This window comes from Alexandromys fortis, unplaced genomic scaffold, assembly GCF_014885135.2.
Source record: "Alexandromys fortis isolate MF-2015 unplaced genomic scaffold, M_Fortis_MF-2015_v1.1 scaffold_46, whole genome shotgun sequence".
Classification (NCBI taxonomy): Eukaryota; Metazoa; Chordata; class Mammalia; order Rodentia; family Cricetidae; genus Alexandromys; species Alexandromys fortis.
The window spans coordinates 322,257-339,673 of NW_026067919.1; the positions used below are offsets into that span (position 1 = coordinate 322,257).

The 17,417-nt window shown below is 47.5% G+C and overlaps 1 protein-coding gene across 5 annotated transcripts in view; it reads right to left on the reverse strand.

Moving 5' to 3' along the window:
* The window catches only part of Rarb (retinoic acid receptor beta), a 629,041-nt gene that overhangs the window by 54,775 nt on the left and 556,849 nt on the right, over positions 1 to 17,417 (reverse strand). For all 5 annotated transcript variants that reach the window (XM_050140562.1, XM_050140563.1, XM_050140565.1 and 2 more), the window contains one exon: positions 15,181 to 15,322. In XM_050140562.1, coding sequence (XP_049996519.1) covers positions 15,181 to 15,322 — 142 coding nt within the window. The remainder of the gene's footprint in view (positions 1 to 15,180; positions 15,323 to 17,417) is intronic.

Sequence of the window (17,417 nt, forward strand, 5' to 3'; positions counted from 1 at the left end):
TCGAGGCTCCGGGTTCTGTCTTAACACCATAAGCAGCATCAGGAGGAGCTGTTTAAAGGAAGAAGACACCCAGTGGTTTTCCAAGAGAGGGTTTCTCTGTAGCTTTGGAGGCTGTCCTGAAACTAGCTCTTGTAGACCAGGCTGGTCTTAACTCAGAGATCCACCTGCCTCTGCCTCCTGATTGCTGGGATTAAAGGCGTGTGCCACCACTGCCTGGCATATTTACCCTTTTTCTGAGCTAGTACATTCAATATGATGCCTGTCTTATCTACAAAGTTGGTTCTTTTCCACTGCTGTGCACATTGCAATATTTGACATGTCACAGTTTACAACCACATCTACACCTGAGGGATGTTTGGGTCCCTGAAGATCTGACTGGTGTGGAAAACTTGCTGCAAGTGTGTGTGTGTGTGTCTGTGTGTGTGTGTGTGTGTGTGTGCATTCTGGTATACCTATCCACTCATTTCTATGTACTAGGAGTAGCATTCCTGGTTACAAGATCTTATTTGACTTTAGGGAACAAAGCTAAATGATTTTCCAACCTTTTGTCTGATTTATATTTCCTCCAGTTAAGAATGGAGAGTTGTGACATCACCTCTCACCAGCTCGGTCTTGTAGGTCTCTCTAGGGTTGTTCCAATTGATGAGATAATGCTATCATAAGAACACACGGCCACCTGGAAACCACTATTTATGAATGCCTTCTGAAGACCTGGACCTCGTTATCATCCTGAGGACTGTAGAGAAGGCCGTTTCCAAGGGTCTGCTGGTCCAGGAGGCCAGCGGGAGCCCGGATGGTACTCTCCCTGAACTAACCACTAGCAACATGAGTTACTGGAGTCAAGAGTTCATTTTAGGCAGCAGGGTCTCTGTCTTCTGAGAGTTCAAAGTCCACAGGATCCACAGCCAAGTTTCCACTCAGCTGAAACTTGCTCCCATGCAAGGAAACAAAGTAGGATCCTTTCCACATGAAATCTTACACTTGATTCTTTCCTTGGCATCCTAAACCCGCGGTCAACTGGTGACAGAAATCGCTTTGGTCTTTTCTGAGGAAGCATCTCCTAAACGCCTCCACTTTGAAGAGGCAATGAAGCTTCTCAGCACTGTTTTAATATTTAAGCAATGTTGCAGAATGAAAACACGATTAGAAGCCAGACAGCACCATGGGACAACTCTCTTCCCCACAAATAAAAATGGACAACGGGTGTATATTCTTATACCAGTAACATTTCTGTCCTTCAATCGCCTTGAAAAATAAAACTTCTATTTTGTTTTAAAACCACGAAGATAGTATACACCAGTAAAATACATTATAGGACATTTGGGGCATGCTGGACCCTCTCAAGAACAAACGCTGTGCTGACTTCCCCTGGTTCCAAAACTAATCCTGCTTGCCTCTGCTCCCCCAGCTCTTCAGGCAATCGCTCAAGTCTGCACTCTGCCCGGAGAGGCAGATCATGGGAGAGACAAGCTGGGATAACCATTCTATTACAGTGGCAGAGGCGGGAGGGCCAGGGCTAAGTGTGCTGCTGCTTCAAGAAGCCACACTCTAGACTGTGCCCTGTGCTTGGATTTATTGGGCAATTTAAGTAGCCACCCTCCAGAGAATTGCTGTCACCGTCGCCGTCACTGAAGAAGGTACTTAGAGTGTTTCCGTCACCACCCAGAACCCAGGGGCCACGGGAGAACTCCCGGCTGCTACTTTCATGGAAGCATTTGTTTCCAAACACAGGCCATCTGCCAGCTATTTTAAAGGCACACACATATTTATCCAGCCAGCTCCCTGTGCTGGGGATTGTCTTTGGGCACCGTTTTTTTTTTCCCCTCAACGTCTATTTAGAGCAGAATGAAAAATAACTCAGGATGAAAACAGAACATCTCCAGCCAAGAATGGGAGCTGCTCCTTCCTTTTACAGGGTGAATATTTGGTCTCTCTTCCCCTCTCTTACCCCAAAGCTACCTGCCACCTTTCTTGTCCTGTGTCCAAGTTTAAGTAGTGCTATTTTCCTTAGTAGAAGTATATAGAAAGATAGTGCACTCAAATCACAGATTTGGTCATGCATTGGGGCACATGCATCCATGTGTGAGAGACATACAGTTTTAAAAGAAAGTACATCTTTCCTGTGGGAATCTATTGGCTTCATCTGCTTCTACACACTATGGAATGAGCACCAAGACATCATTTCATAAGGTAGCTTCCAGAGGAAACAGGGAAGACAACATTGGACTCAGGGTATCAGTGACTCGAAGTTTTCTTCAACTTACATTATACTTGAAACCTGTGTGATTTAAATCTCCAACTCTTGAGAAGTTAACTGAGAAGCTCTTGATTCATCCCCCCTAATTTGGAAGCACGTTTTCTCATCAACTCATTCTGTTTTGTGGTGTGTGTAAGGCCCTGGGCTGAGACTCTCTACCCACCCTCCAGGCTTAGAGCGGGTTTGAGTAGCAGCTGTGGGGATGGTTTACTCTTTCACAACACACATGCACACACATGCACATGCATGCACACACGCATGCACACACATGTACACACATCTCCGGGACTCAAGAACAAGTTTGACTCTGAATGTCATTTCAACAGAGGTGTCACTAAGATCACATCATGGAGAGAAGGGAGTAACCCCCACGGGGCCCCTGCTGCATTGCAGGATCTGCCTGATGAGGTCACTTGTTCCCATAGGGTGGAGGAGGCACAGAGAGAAAGGGCAGGTAAGGGCATTGCAGGGAGGAAGCCCAGCACACAGATCGGGAGTTATATCAAATGTGGGGCACGTTGAGTTGAGGGTGCATGGCATGTGGGAACAGGGTGACACTATGACAAGATTGGTTTCTTCTGGCCATGCCTCGAGGGCTGAGCTGGGTTCTTCTCATGCAGAGATGCCTGCGATGGATCTGTGAGCCATGACGAGTGATGAGTCCTCACACGGTATCAGCTGGTGCGGGGTGGCAATTCTGCCATGGGTCGGGATACCAATTACTTTACCATGTGGGTGTAAAGCTGAACCCCTGGGGCAAATTTCAAACCAGAGCAGCTCTTGTTTTGAGTACTTGGCCTAGGGGGTAGCCAGCGCATTTGCTGTTCTGTGTGTTTACTCACAGCACTGCTGATGGGGCCGGGCACACCTAGCCCCATGGTGGGGAGAGTCAAAGGTTGAGCTGACTTTTAGCTAAGCCCTGTGCCCAGCCTTATATTGTTGTACTAACCCTCACAACAACCATGAGAACTCTTCTTATCCTCAAGCTAAGAACCCAAGGCTTGGGGCCTAAGACGTTAAGGAATTTGCCAAAGTTATACAGAGCCTGAATCCAGGCTGCCCTGCCCCTGCTGTGCGACACAGCACTGCCTGGTTGCTCCTGGGGAGTCAGAGTCACTCTGCAACCTGATGTCCCTCCCAGGTCCCACAATCCACCGTCAGGTCACCAGAGGCTCAAAGTCCCTGCACACGTGTGCCCACTCATGGGTCTTCCTTATGTTAGCATGCGACCAGATCTAACCATGAGACCAGGGCCAGGCAGATGGCTCAGAGGCTAACGGGCTTGCTGTGTAAGTTTAAGGAACTGAATTTGGTCCCCAGCACTCACCTACAAGGTGACAGTGCCACGTGAAGGCAATGCCAATGCTGGGCCGGTGGTGACAGGTGTAGCCCTGGAGCTCACCACCCGGTTCATCAAATTATATCTCCCAGTTCAGTGATGGGTCTTATCTCAAAAAGAGAGCAATCGAGGAGGACCTCAACATCAACCTCTGGTCTCCATGTTCTCGTATGCCTGTATGTACACGCGTGTACATATGTACATGAATACACACAAATGCATACATGTGTACCATGCAAGACCACCTGTTCGCTCTCAAGCGGTAGATTGCTCTGGAGATGAAGAGGGCCCTGCGAGACAGAGGTGGTCCTCTGGTGAAATGAGCAGCGACTGCCGAGCTCCAGCCTCCAGCCTCCAGTGTATAAACCAAGACTTCCCGAATATTAATCCCTGCAGCGCCATCTTCACGGTATTTCACAGAGCCACACTTCTTAGGATTTTGCTTTCAATTAACTTGACTTGTTGCTTAAATAAAATGCAGAGGAAGTACATGCATTGCCACTACAAAGAGGAAAGTAATATTTGCCGTAAATAGAAAAAAAAAAAACAAACCCAGGTTCTTCAGATCAATAGCTTACTTTTGCAAATAAAGTTTTATTGGAAGAAAGCCACGCTCACGTCTCAAGGGACTTCAAGGGTTCTGCCAAGCCTAAAATATTTACTCTCTGGCACTTCAGAAAGTCTGCTGGCCTCTGAAGTAGATCCAACTAGTCTCCGCTGGGTTGTGTCGCCCTTCTGCACATGTTGGTGAGCTCAGGAGAGAGTGGAGACGTGTTAATTGAGGCCGTCCTGGCATTCTTGAAACTGAAAACTTACATGAGCACTGCACAGGGAATAACTCACTACGGGACGTGACGCTCTTCCCGGCAGGTTCACTGTCCCTAGGTTACTGTTGCGTTGTGTGCGTAGACTGTGATTTGGGGAACCAAATCCCACAAGTAGATGGGATACAGGAGAAGAGCATGCCAGATACTGCATCATCGCAAAAGCGAAGTGTGGCTAAAAGAATCCTGGGTATTAGAAACCACCAGTGTGACTTCAGGAAGTGTGACTATGGACTTGCCTGTCACCTTGATTGGGTGTGGGATCCACGATGGAGTCTACCATCTTAGACCGAAAGCCAAAATAATCCCTTCCTCCACGGAGTTGCTTCCTGTCCAGTATTTGGCTATAGGAATGAGAAAAGTAATTCTGGCAGGCCTCTGAACCCCAGAGCACAGAGTCCCTCTTCCTGCCCTTTGTCCTTCCCTGGATGACCCACAGTCCCAGGAGGCTGGGCTTCAGATAAGATACTGAGCACCAGGCTGCATTAATGTCCTCCCCTGCTGCTTTCTCACGCAGCTGACTGCACAGCAGCCCTGGGGAGGAGAACCAAGTGTGGACAGGATGTGGTTGGGAGATAATGGTAGACCACAAGTTCCGCTGAGGGAGAGGAAGGTGCCAGTTGGGCCAAGAGAGGACGGCGGCAAAAAGACTGGTGTTTCAGCCTCCACTGTCAGAGGTGGATTTTGCTCTACCTGGGAGACTCTGTGTTACCCCTACACCCTCACTGGCCCAAGAAGAGATCCCAGGAGCTGGGTTCTAGGACACTCAGATATTGTCCCATTATTTGGTTATACATTTAGGCAGCTCCAGGCCTCAGTGAGCAGGAACCAGGGAAGGCAGGCATTCTCTTTAGAAAGGAGGCTCGCGCAAGCTTTGCTAGTGATGCTTTAGCATAACATTTGGGGCTGCCCACCTACTCAGTGTCATTACAAAGAGCTGTGAAGAGAGGCTCCTAGTTCCCTCTTGGAACTCCTCATCCGGGCTCTGGCTATAGCCACAGCCAGCCAGCCAGCACCACGAAGCTGTCACCCCCCCCCCCCACACACACACACAAATGGCAAGCAAACCGCTGTGTTTAGCATCTACACTGTGCTGAGCACAGCATGGGTTGCATAATCCCTCCACCTGTGGTCTATATGGCCCTGCAAGGTGGCAGGAGAGTCCTCAGGTCAGGGCAGCTTGCCCCACTACTGGTTGGGGCAGGAGGAGAGTTAGCTGCCTACTCGGAACAACTCAAAGCCCTTTGTGCTATTTCCTGCTCTGGCTGACTGTGTAATCGTAACGTCCTGTTCTTCTAAGGTGCGGCTGAACCAAGTGTCCCCTCTCAGGAGAGAAGGCAGTGGCGAGGAGTGTAGGTAGAGCCAAAGAAAGGGACGTTGCTACTTCCTTCCCTCTGAGGTCACTGGGATCACGCCCTAGTACGTGGTCCTAAGACCAGTGCCCAGCGAGAAGGTGCTTTTTTAGTTCCTGGACAGTCAAAGGTAGACATTCATCTCCCAGCTTGTCACTTGCTTTTGGGGCACGAGTGGGGATCAACAGGCCATGGAGCAAAAGGCAAGGGTTAGTAAGGGCTCATCTCCGCAGAGACAAAAATCTGCAGTTTCAAGACGCAGGACGAACGAGGAAACCGACTAAAATTAGAAAGACATTACCTTCCCTGATGGTGGTTTTTACGGACGTTCCTGAGCACACAGGGAAACGTACCATGGGAATTTCCTTGTTATCAGGCCTGTGTGAGCCTGCAGGGGAGTCAGTGGGCACAGGAGGGAAGTCTGTAGGCCGCTGAAGGCGGCCGTGCTTGGGGCGAGGGTTTGTTTTAGTGTGAATTAGCACAAGGTCAGGACGCGGGTATTTGGAGGGACTTGTCGAGGACGCACTGTCTGAGGTTCGCCTGCCCCGGGGATGGCCATATTGCACATGGGCCTTGAATTTACAGACTTTGAGAGGGGGTATTTTTAATTTCAACATGCCTCCAATGAGAAGGCATCAATGTGTGCTTAGGGACTCTTAAATCTGAAGATTATTTAGTTGCTCTTTGTATAAATTCACTCACGAAACAACTGCCACAGAATGAAAAGAAAAAAAAATGCCAAAAAAATTCCCTGTGATGTAGACACTAAACAGCTTTTATTTATTTTTCTTTTTTGAATGAAATCAAAGGTGTTTAGCTCCCTACTCAAGAGTGTAAGTCACCTAAATACGGCCTCAGGAAGTCATCCAAAGAGGTAGCCTTTGTCAGTCTGCAGCCTGTAGTTTTAAGTAAGAAAAGCAGAAATGTAAGGAGCTGGGGACCATCTCTGGGTCTGTGTGGTGGACATGAGGCCTTGCAGGAGGGTCTCTGAGTAAAAAGACCAGTGGCCATGGAGACCGGAGCATCTCGGTCCACTACTGACCTCAGCATAAATGTCCTCCTCCATTTTCCTCACAATCTCCTGAGGCTGAGGCTTAGGGTTCCCCTCTCATGCCAGCAAGCAGTTTGGTTGTGGAGGTTTGGTGCGGGCAATCCCTGAAACCCACATTTTCCAACCTGAATTGCCCCAGCTGGGAAGGGCAAGTTCTACAAGGGGCCTCCTCAGTTCAACATTTTTCTCTGTTTAATGAGACACTGGAGGAAGGAGCAGGAAAGAGGCAGTTGTAGGAACTGCCTTCTGCTTAGGATTGAAAAGATCCGATCTAACGGCATGCTGAGTGCTGTGTGTGAGCACTCGGGCTCCACTCTGGGCCCTCACCGGTAAGTGACTTGCTGACTGAACAGATCCCCAGCCGGAGTTCTTTTGTGTTGGACAACTTCACAGCCAGTACAGCCGGAGAGGAGCTAAAGGTTATTTTTAAAACCTGGCCAAAGTGCTGAGAAAAAGTGACTCATCAGAGCACAGCCCAAAATACACAGCTACCGCCCACTCCAGGGTTCACCAAAGACTGAATGAGGCAGAGGGATGGAAGGAATGCCAGAGATGGAGGATCAGGGTGGGAGCAGGAAGGGGGAGGGTCTATGCTGTGAAAACTAGCTGGTCTTTTAGACTTGACATGACTGTTACACCCAAGAACTCACAGTGCCCCAGCAGCACCAATTAACCTCTGTAATCAGCATAAAAGCTCTGTACACGCCTGGGCCCTCAACACGCCTTCATTCGTCGGTGGGGGTGAGGGGTGGGGGATGGGGTGGGAAGGGGGGAGCTCAGAAGGTGGCCACCCTTCCCTAAGGAGCTCCAGGCCCTTAGTGGTGGCTGGGAGAGGGGTAGGCATATTTCTTCAGAGGCTGGCCACTGGTAATCCGCCCTCATTCAAGTAAACACACCCTCCCCCAGGCTCTTGCAAGCAACCCTAATTAAAGACGGGGATGCAGTGGCTACACAGCTATCCACAAAGGCATGAAAGCAGGAGAGGGACTTTCTAGGGAAGAAGTTAAGTGGGTAGAGGGGCTCAGAGATGGAGATAGGGGGCAATTATATTCTGGACGCGTACGAACTTCACTTGGTTGTAGCCAAGAGGCAGAGAAGTGAGTTTTCCAGAGTTTATAGACAAAGTGGGAACCTTGCGCAGAAATACAGTGAGTATGTGGGTTGTGGAGGTGTGTGCAAAGCACTATGGGAAGGTATGGGATAAGCTCAGGGTATCTTCCAAGAGGAAGGATGTAACCACAGGCTGACGGTCAATGGGAGGAGGAATTGGGCAATACAGGCTCAGGTATTTCGTGCAGCATAGGTCGGCGTGGGTGGAGCCTGTGTCTGTGGGAAGAAGGACAAGCTGAGGTGACAGAGTGGCTGTACTTGGCACAGGAGAGCACTGGGCCCATCACTTAGAGTAGCTGGCCTATCACGGCATGCGGGTGCCTGTGGGCGATGACCAAAATCTCTTGCTCGCATTTCCCCCAGCTACACGGTGCCATCTTGACACCTTCTAAGGTATCATGGACTACATATCCAAAAACATCTTCCAAAATTTTAAGTTCTTAAAAGGTCCAGACTGTAAAAAATAAAACCTTTGCTCGGCCATGGCAGCCAGCCTCCAGGAGCTCGACAAAATGACAAACACAAAGGGAAAGGGACGGGGCACTCGCTCCATGTTCTGCAGGCCTTCAGGACACGTGGAGTTGTTCCTTTGACCACGTACATGCAAATCTATGAGAAGGGTGATATTGCAGATATCAAGGGAATGGGCACTGTTCAAAAAGGAATGTCCCCAAAAGTGTTACCACGGCAAACCTGGAAGAGTCCACTGTGTCACCCACACGTACATGCAAATCTATGAGAAGGGTGATATTGCAGATATCAAGGGAATGGGCACTGTTCAAAAAGGAATGTCCCCAAAAGTGTTACCACGGCAAACCTGGAAGAGTCCACTGTGTCACCCAGCATGCCATGGGCATCATTGTAAACAAGTAAGCTAAGGGCCAGACTCTTGCCAAGATGATTAAGAATTAGACTGAGCACATCAATCACTCCAAGGGCCCAAGACACTTCCTGAAGCAGGTGAAGAAACTGATCAGGAGAAAACAGAAGCCAAAGAGAGGTTGCCTGGGTTCAGCTGAAGCACCAGTCTGCTCCACCCAGAGAAGTACTCTTTGTGAGGCCTGGCAGGAAGGAGCCTGAGCACTGGACCCTGTTCCATATGGATTCCAGACCTAATGTACAAAAAGGAGTAAAGGACCTGGACTATACAGTGTTTTCCTTAAAGATAAATACATAAATAAAAATAAAAGCTTCGGCTTAAAGCTCTGAGTGATCCCCTTGGACTTATGTGAGCAGCCTACTGGTCAAGCTTGCTCTGTAGTTGTGGCAAGGGCAGTGTCTTGTTGAGTCTGTCACCATGACTACATAACTGCTTCTCCAGAGCTGACTTCTCTTTCCGGCCATCCTTCACTCACTGTCTGTCTTTCTGACAGGGTCTCACACAGCGTGCCAGGCTAGCCCAGAAATCACTATATATTAATAGCTAAGTAGCCCAGGCTGGCAAGTTTTACAGTGGTGCTAAGGATGGGAAAAGACCCTGGTGTGTATGCTTTCTCTATAGTTCTCGTTTTAATTCGAGGCAGGGCCTCGGAGTCCCTCTGAGCCCACCAGGAGCTCTTGCTTCAGCCTGGTGTCCCTTTGCTTCAGTGGCTTCTTCTCTGAGGCTTCATAGCTGTTTGCAGCGCTGCCAGAATGAGTGACTGCTGAAACTGATTGCGCCCCCCCCCCCCCCCCCCAGCACTCTCAAACACCGGGCTCCCGCCGATGGCTACAGAGGGGCCTCCCTCAGCCTGCAAAGCCCTCGAAAATACAAGACCCTCCAGCATTTACCACGAGAAGGCTGTAGACGCAACCCTGGTGCTTCAGTGGACCGCGGAGGAGTACTTTTTACTAGCAAATCCCTTTACACATTTAAAATCAAATTTGATCTATCAGAATTAAATTTTCACATGGTATTCTAGGGAATACATCTCTAATATAGAACAAGCAGTGTGCTGATCGTTTTATTAACCACTGGCAATAAAACAGAGGAGAAAAAGTAATTCAGAGTTTTAAAAGCTGCCTTTTATGGCATGCAGTATATATTTCGGCTTGAATACAGACTTTATAATCAAGCGACTTCTGCTACGGCCAGCGAGAGGGCTCCGGGGTAAAGGTGCTGCTGAGCTTGACAACTTGAGGTTGATCTCAGGTATCCACATGGCAAAGGAGAGGGCTGACTCCTACTAACTGTCCTCTGACCTCTGCATGGGCCATGATAGGTGTGCATGTGCTCATGTACGAGAGCACACATGCACACACACACACACATACGCAGATATATAAATAAAATGTAAAACGTCCTTCTATATCCCAGCGCTGTTCCTCGTCAGCTGTGCTACCCTGAGCACAACAATGAACTCCTCTGGTCTCAGATGCCACAAAGAATGAAAGGAGGAGGGAAGGGTTCTAAGCAACGTGCCTCCTAGGTCTGTGGTGAGGAGCAGTGGGGTAGAAAGAGTAATTCACAGTATCTGAAATACACAGCAGCCTCGGTGCCCACCAGCAGGTGAGAAGAAAGCTGGATAAAAAGGTGGGGTTTATGCAAACAATAGAGTTTTGTTCTGTCATAAAAAATGAAGTCATGTCACCTGTAGGAAATGGATGAAATCGGACATCATCATGTGTGTCAGAATAAACCAGACTCAGAAAGTACAACCACAGCTTCTCTCTCTCTCTCTCTCTCTCTCTCTCTCTCTCTCTCTCTCTCTCTCTCTCATCTATGTATCTATCATCTATGTATCTATGTATCTATGTATCTATNTCTCTCTCTCTCTCTCTCATCTATGTATCTATCATCTATGTATCTATGTATCTATGTATCTATGTATGTATGTATGTATGTATGTATGTATGTATGTATCTATCTATCTATCTATCTATCTATCTATCTATCTATCTATCTATAAATCATCTATCTATGTATCTATGTATGTATCTATCATCTATTTATCTATCATCTATCTATCTATCTATCTTCTTACCTATCTATCTATGTATCTATCTATGTATCTATGTATCTATCTATCATCTATCTATGTATCTATCTATCATCTATCTATCTATCTATCTATCTATCTATCTATCTATCTATCTATCTTCTTACCTATCTATCTATGGCATAAAGGTAAAATGGATGCTACTTAAAATTTATTTTTTACATTTAAAATCATATGCGTATGTCTGAGAGTAAGTTTGCCCTCATGAGTACAGGTGCCTGTGGAGGCCAAAAGACACTGGAACACCTGCGACTAGAGTTCCAAGTGTTGGTGAGCTACCCTGATAGAGGTGCTGGGTATGAACTTGGGTCCTTCTTAAGAACAGTTCTCTCGCTGTCAACCACTGAGCCATCTCTCCAGGGAGATTCTTTGTAAAGAGAAAGCAAACCAGCCAGTAGGAGGGAGACTAGGGGCAAGAGAATGCAGTGTGTGTGTGTGTGTGTGGAGAGAGAGAGAGAGAGAGAGAGAGAGAGAGAGAGAGAGAGAGAGAGAGAGAGACTATAAGCAAAGTATAGAATGAATTTAGAAAAAGTTATTATGAAATTCATCGTTTTGCATAACTAATTTTTTGCTAGGAAATAAAAAGCAGTTAATGCAGTATCTGTCATGTGGAAAGCAGCCCATGAATTATATGCCACTGTGACATGGTTCTTAGATTTCTCTGGTTCCCAGCAAACATAAAGAATGAAGAAGAGCAGGCATGGGGGACATGTGAGCACTCGGAAGATAGACAGAGGAAGGAAGGTCTTGAGCTTAAACCATCATGAAAAAAAAAAAGAAATAAAGTTAGAAAACCTGAAGGATGGCCTGGGATCAGCACTATGGAATTTCATGTCAGTTCTGGGGATGAATCCAGCATCTCAGGCATACAAGACAAGGGCTGTTTCATTGAGCTACATTGCTTACTCCTATCTTTTTGATTACACGCTAAGGGATAGCTTCTTCGTGCTTTTGGACCAGTTATTTAGGTAGAGTAAACCTCAGCCTTGGACTTGAGGGGCAGCATAGGACACAATGACAGTAGACAGCCATGTGTTCCCAAAGGAGTATATGACTCAAATCAGACTAACAGGACCCTGCCTAGCTTGTGGTGAAATGATCATGACCCAAGTCTTTCTCTCTGTCTGCCTTCCTTTCTCCCCCTCCTCTTCCCCTCCCTCCTCCAGGAAGGCAAGCCTGGAGCTTCTGGTGACTATCTTTGTCAGCCACAGGGAACAGCTTCCCACCCAGGAAGGTGACAGCAACCACTGCTATAGGATGAAGGAAAAGGAGCCCACGCCCTGTGAGCCGGTGACTCCCGTGGACTCTCAGTGATGTGGCTGATTGTCAGCTAAGTCAGGCTGAGGCTTCTCCCTGTTCCCTGTTATTCTATTTCTACAGGCCAAATCCAAATCTCTTAGTTCATTAACAGCTCTTGCAACCGTTGGGGTCCTGGCTTTTTGTTCCCCACTCTTGGGGGACACTGACCGTATCCCAGGCACCTCCCCTGCTCTAACAAATCCGCAAGCTTCATGGCTGGAACTGGAGTAACAAAGTTGCTAAGAAATGGTGTTAGGAAAAGAGGCAGGCTGGACCTGGCATTCTCTTTCCACAGGAAGGGATTGCTGGCATGACCTGCCGGTCCTTCTGGGTGTTGGTGTGCTTAGGTGTCAAGCAAATGAAACCAATCCCCAAGATCCTTTTTCAGTTCTAACATTCCAGAAGCTTCTGTTACTCCCGGAATCCTCTTCATTATGTATGGTGTGGGATAACTGATTACAGCTCTCATGTTTGTCTGCTTCCTTCTGCTTCGGTTTCAGCTTTAAAAATACTCTATCAGACTCTCAATTTCTGGATTCCAAGTACTTACTTCCTCTCCAATTTCCTTCTAGGAAAAACATATTTATTTTTGTGTGGTTGGACATAATGATCCCATTTTCTTCCCGTGTCTGTATTTTTAAATCTAATTAAGATGATAAGTTCCTTGAGAGTTGAAGCTGGGGTTTTCCTGTGGGTGTAAACATTATTATTTTTTTAATTGCCAACGAAGCTGCTGGTTTTGACAGGGAAGGCGGATACAGGTTTTTAAGGAATCCAAGCGGGAAATGGGTCTTCAGCCCACACAAAATAAATATGAAACTATCGATTCTTCCCAAGTTCACATCTGACTTACGCATTTATAATCATAGTCTGAGTTAACGTTTTCCCACAGAAACGCATGTGACCTCCATGGCGACAAGACCAAAACTGAGTCATCAGGTGAATTGCCAAGTGTCACCCAGGTAATAATATGGCATGGGTGTCAAACCAAAAAACAAACAAACAAACAAACAAAAAAAACCAAAACCAAAAACCAAAACCAGAACATCAGGTGACACCCCCCCCCCCCCGTGTCACCTTTGTAAATAGCAAGGCCTTTCAGGCTTTTCCCAGCAGGGGTGAAGGGGTGAAAGGTCAACCCTAAGCTAAATGAACATCCGTGTCACAGCTCTACGTTCCTTGCTCTCTAGTAACCCCCAGCTCAGGAGTCTGGACAGATCGAGTGGCTGGGTAATGAGTAGCCACCTGATCTGTACTCTACAGACAGAGCTGCCCAGAGGGGAATGGTCCACACCCATCCCTTCTCTCCGGCTTTCTAGCCCGTGCTTGTTCTGGGGGACTCTGTATGAAGAGAACTTTAGCTCTAAAGGCCACAGTGGTTAACTCTTGGGAAACAAATTAAATCCTGTGGAGGCAGAGGTCACAGGGTCGGCAGGCCCTGCAGTCCGGGGCTGCTGTCAGGGGCTTGCTTTCTGTCACCTGCTTTTCCACTAGAAGGGTCCATTGTCCTGCCGATGGCTTCTCATGGCACCGCTGCCTACAAGCTTTCTGGTACGCATGCATTGCATAGGACAGCACATCTGTCCCAAGAGTTTTAAATTATCCCTTTTGAGACTGGCGCAGGTACATGCAGTGAACTGAGCACTGTGGCTGGGATGGACAGCCAGCTGGCATAAGACCAACTGTGCCAATCCCAATGCTGAAGAGCAGAAACCCAAGCAACGAAGAAGGGGAAGGTATAGGATCAGTATTAGGAAGTGTGCATGTCTCCTGAGCCATTGCAGTTCCTGGCATTGGTAGCAGAAGAAGCCAAGCATCCTTGGAACAGTGCTGCTAGCCACCGGGGCTCTCTTTCCTCAGCCCAGCCTTCTCCTTAGGGCTGTATTTCCCAGATCAAACTTCTAACAAAAGCTTTTAGTTCACAACACAACTCTTCTAACGTACAGTAAAATCATGGATGGGTACCGGGATTCTTGTTCCATGCTCTTGGAGGACAAAGGCATCTCCAGGGTCCGTGGCTAGCACCTTGCCTAGGGAACTCCTCTACAGTGAGCCTCCAACAGAGCCTGAGGTGATGGGATGACTAGAAAAGTAGCAACGTCATCCAAGTCCCACCTGAGACGCATCTCTGAGACATGTGAGGCCACTGCCCGGGGCCATTCACCTGGGACAACCCCTATGGTTTTTTTTATTTTTTTTTATTTTATTTTATTTTTTTTTTATTTTCAGCTTGCTACCCAAGCCATTCACCTGGAATACATCTTCACGATGTTTTAGGCCTGCTGGCTGAGCCACTCACCACCCTATTCTTTTCTGTGTAAAAGCATCAAGGAGAAACTATCAATAATGAAAAACTCTGTATGCATAACACCCGTTTATATCAGTTCAAACCAGTCAACTCTCCATTATCAGATGTCTATGGCCCAATAAGCAGTTTTTAGTTTATTTAAATATTTTTTGTTCTTGTTAGGAAGGAATGGCTTAGAAGAGAAAAGCTAATCTGACATGAGAAAAGTGTCAGTGTCCCCAATGCCCAAGCATTCCTTCTAGAACAAACGTATCCCGTGTCTCCCATCTACACACAGACCATTCGTACAGCCACGAGTATTCTGGCTTCTCATCTCATTCATTCCCATACCACAAGGGCCTTATTGCCACTGTCAGGATGAGGGCATAGAAGGTGTGCTTGGCCGTACCTGACTATTACCTCTGGAGCCCTACCCAGTCAAGAAGCCTTCTGGGATCTGCAGCCACAACACCTAAGACCTGGTTTTCATCAACAGCCATTCAAGCTTGATCAGGAGATCGTCCTGGCTCTCATATTTTCATGCCGTCTCTGTTATACCTGGCCATGGCAGCACGCCACATTAGTGCCCCATCGGAATGTCGCGTGTTAACCCTGTTCATGATTTGATCTTAGAAGCCGAGCAAACATATTTATAGATAAGGTAAGGAGGGGATTCCACTTACACTCTTTGGACATTCCCACTTCAAAGCACTTCTGCAGGCGGCAGTACTGGCATCGATTCCTGGTGACTTTGTTAATGACACAGCTCTTATCTCGGTGGCAAGTGTAGATCATGTTCTTCTGAATACTCCGGCGGAAAAAGCCCTGCAAGCAAGAAGATGAGCAGATAAACAAACACAAGAGGCCAAAACCCACCTCGGGATGCATCTTGGGCTCTGCCTACTGATAAAGGGGACCGCTGCAAAAGCCCCAAGCCCCAGATTCAGAGAAATGGCTCAAGGGGCTAAGAGTGATTTTTGCTCTTATAAAGGACAGAGGCTCTGTGCCCAGCACTCACAGGATCCTGACACCCTTTGGCCTCTTTCTTTGGTAAGCCCCAAAGGCCCTTTTAGTCAAAACTAGAGATGACTGTTAATGTCTTACTAAAACAAATACCAAGCTGATTTGCTTGGAAAACCCCAAGACAAAGCGAGAGCCCACACTGGCTCAGCTAGCCTACCTAGCTCTTCAGCTGGCCGAAACAACTTCAGGGAACCCACTACCAAGGAAGCCAGTGCGTGAGGCTTCACATTTACCAAACACACTGTGCACATCACGCAAGGGTTAGGAATACCCGAGAAGTCTTCTACAAGGTGTTTTCGCAATTTCGCGCCATATCCTAGCCATTAAGATAATGGCTTAAACCACAAAGTGAATGTTTAATACCCCAAGCTGAAACAAGTTAGAAAGACAGGTTTCTGCTCATGAATGTCACAGTAGAATGGCCTTGTCCAGCACAGCAGACACCTTTCTCTAGAGAGGTCATGGAAAGCGGGCAAGCGTTCACAAGTCTGGTTTAAGCATGGAGAACTTCTGCCCAAGGAAAACCAATCCTTAGGGATATTGTTTTATTGCCTTGTGGGGGACATCATGAGCCGTGCATCTAATTTGGCAATCATTTCTTCTTTGCTACGTCATGTATGTGTGTGCGTGTGTTTGCTACCCTTGCCTGTCTACTTCCTTACCCACCACCTATCTACATCGCCCCCATGTCATCCTTCCAACCGACTTTGCATCTACTCTCTCATGAATAAATTACATGAAACTTGTATTTGGTTTTTCTTTTTTTTTTTTTTTTGCTTTCCTTTTGGTTGTTGTTTTTTTAATTAATTAATTTATTAATTAATTTATTAAAGATTTCTGTCTCTTCCCCACCGCCGCCTCCCCTTTCCCTCCCCCTACCCCAATCAAGTCCCCCTCCCTCGTCAGCCCAAAGAGCAATCAGGGTTCCCTGCCCTGTGGGAAGTCCAAGGACCACCCACCTCCATCCAGGTCTAGTAAGGTGAGCATCCAAACTGCCTAGGCTCCCACAAAGCCAATACGTGCAGTAGGATCAAAAACCCATTGCCATTGTTCTTGAGGTCTCAGTAGTCCTCATTGTCCACTATGTTCAGCGAGACCGGTTTTAACCCAGGCTTTTTCACGTTTGCTGAATGACTTACATTATTTTGTAACTTCTGGAGACTACTTTGAGAAAAGCAGCAATGTATCCCGAGTTGTGCAAAACCCAAAACGAAGCCCACTCTAGGCTCGAAAGCAGGGGCCTCCTGTCTCTGCCCCCACCCCCAGTTACTACCAGACCTCTCTGCAGACATGGTTAATGGGGAGCTGCTTGTTCTAATCAACACCGAGGAAGTAGCAGGCGATAAAACGCTGGCCTGCCACCTCCGCTCTCTTCTTAGTGCCTGACAGAGAACTGTTGCTCTCCTATGAAGAGTGTGGCGCTCTCCCTGCCAGTTGCTGTGGGATTTACCACCGCTCGGCAGCCATTCTCCTGAATGTAGGAAATCTGTTGAGCAGAGCACAAGTCTCCCCGTGTGAGCCCAACCTTGCCTGCAGTCAATTACCACGGTGGGAGCCTGACTAACAACTTCCAACGTTCAACTCGTGAGCCAACAGCACTCACAGAGTGCGTGCTGTTCAGGATTTTCACACGTGGGCCCTAGGTGTAACGGCGTAAGCGAATGCAGACAGATTGTCAAAATATAGACAGCTTTAATGGAGGAATAGACTTACAGAACCACCGTTCCCGTGGAGACCAGGAAAGCAGGAAAGCGCTGGGAGCACGCTCGCCAAATTTATAGGCAAACTTTAGCCTGAGGCGAACATGCCCCCTAAGGGGTGGGACTTATCCCTACATCTCCCCCTTTTGTCTAAATAAGACAGAACTAAACCAAATGCAACTATATACAATAATAAC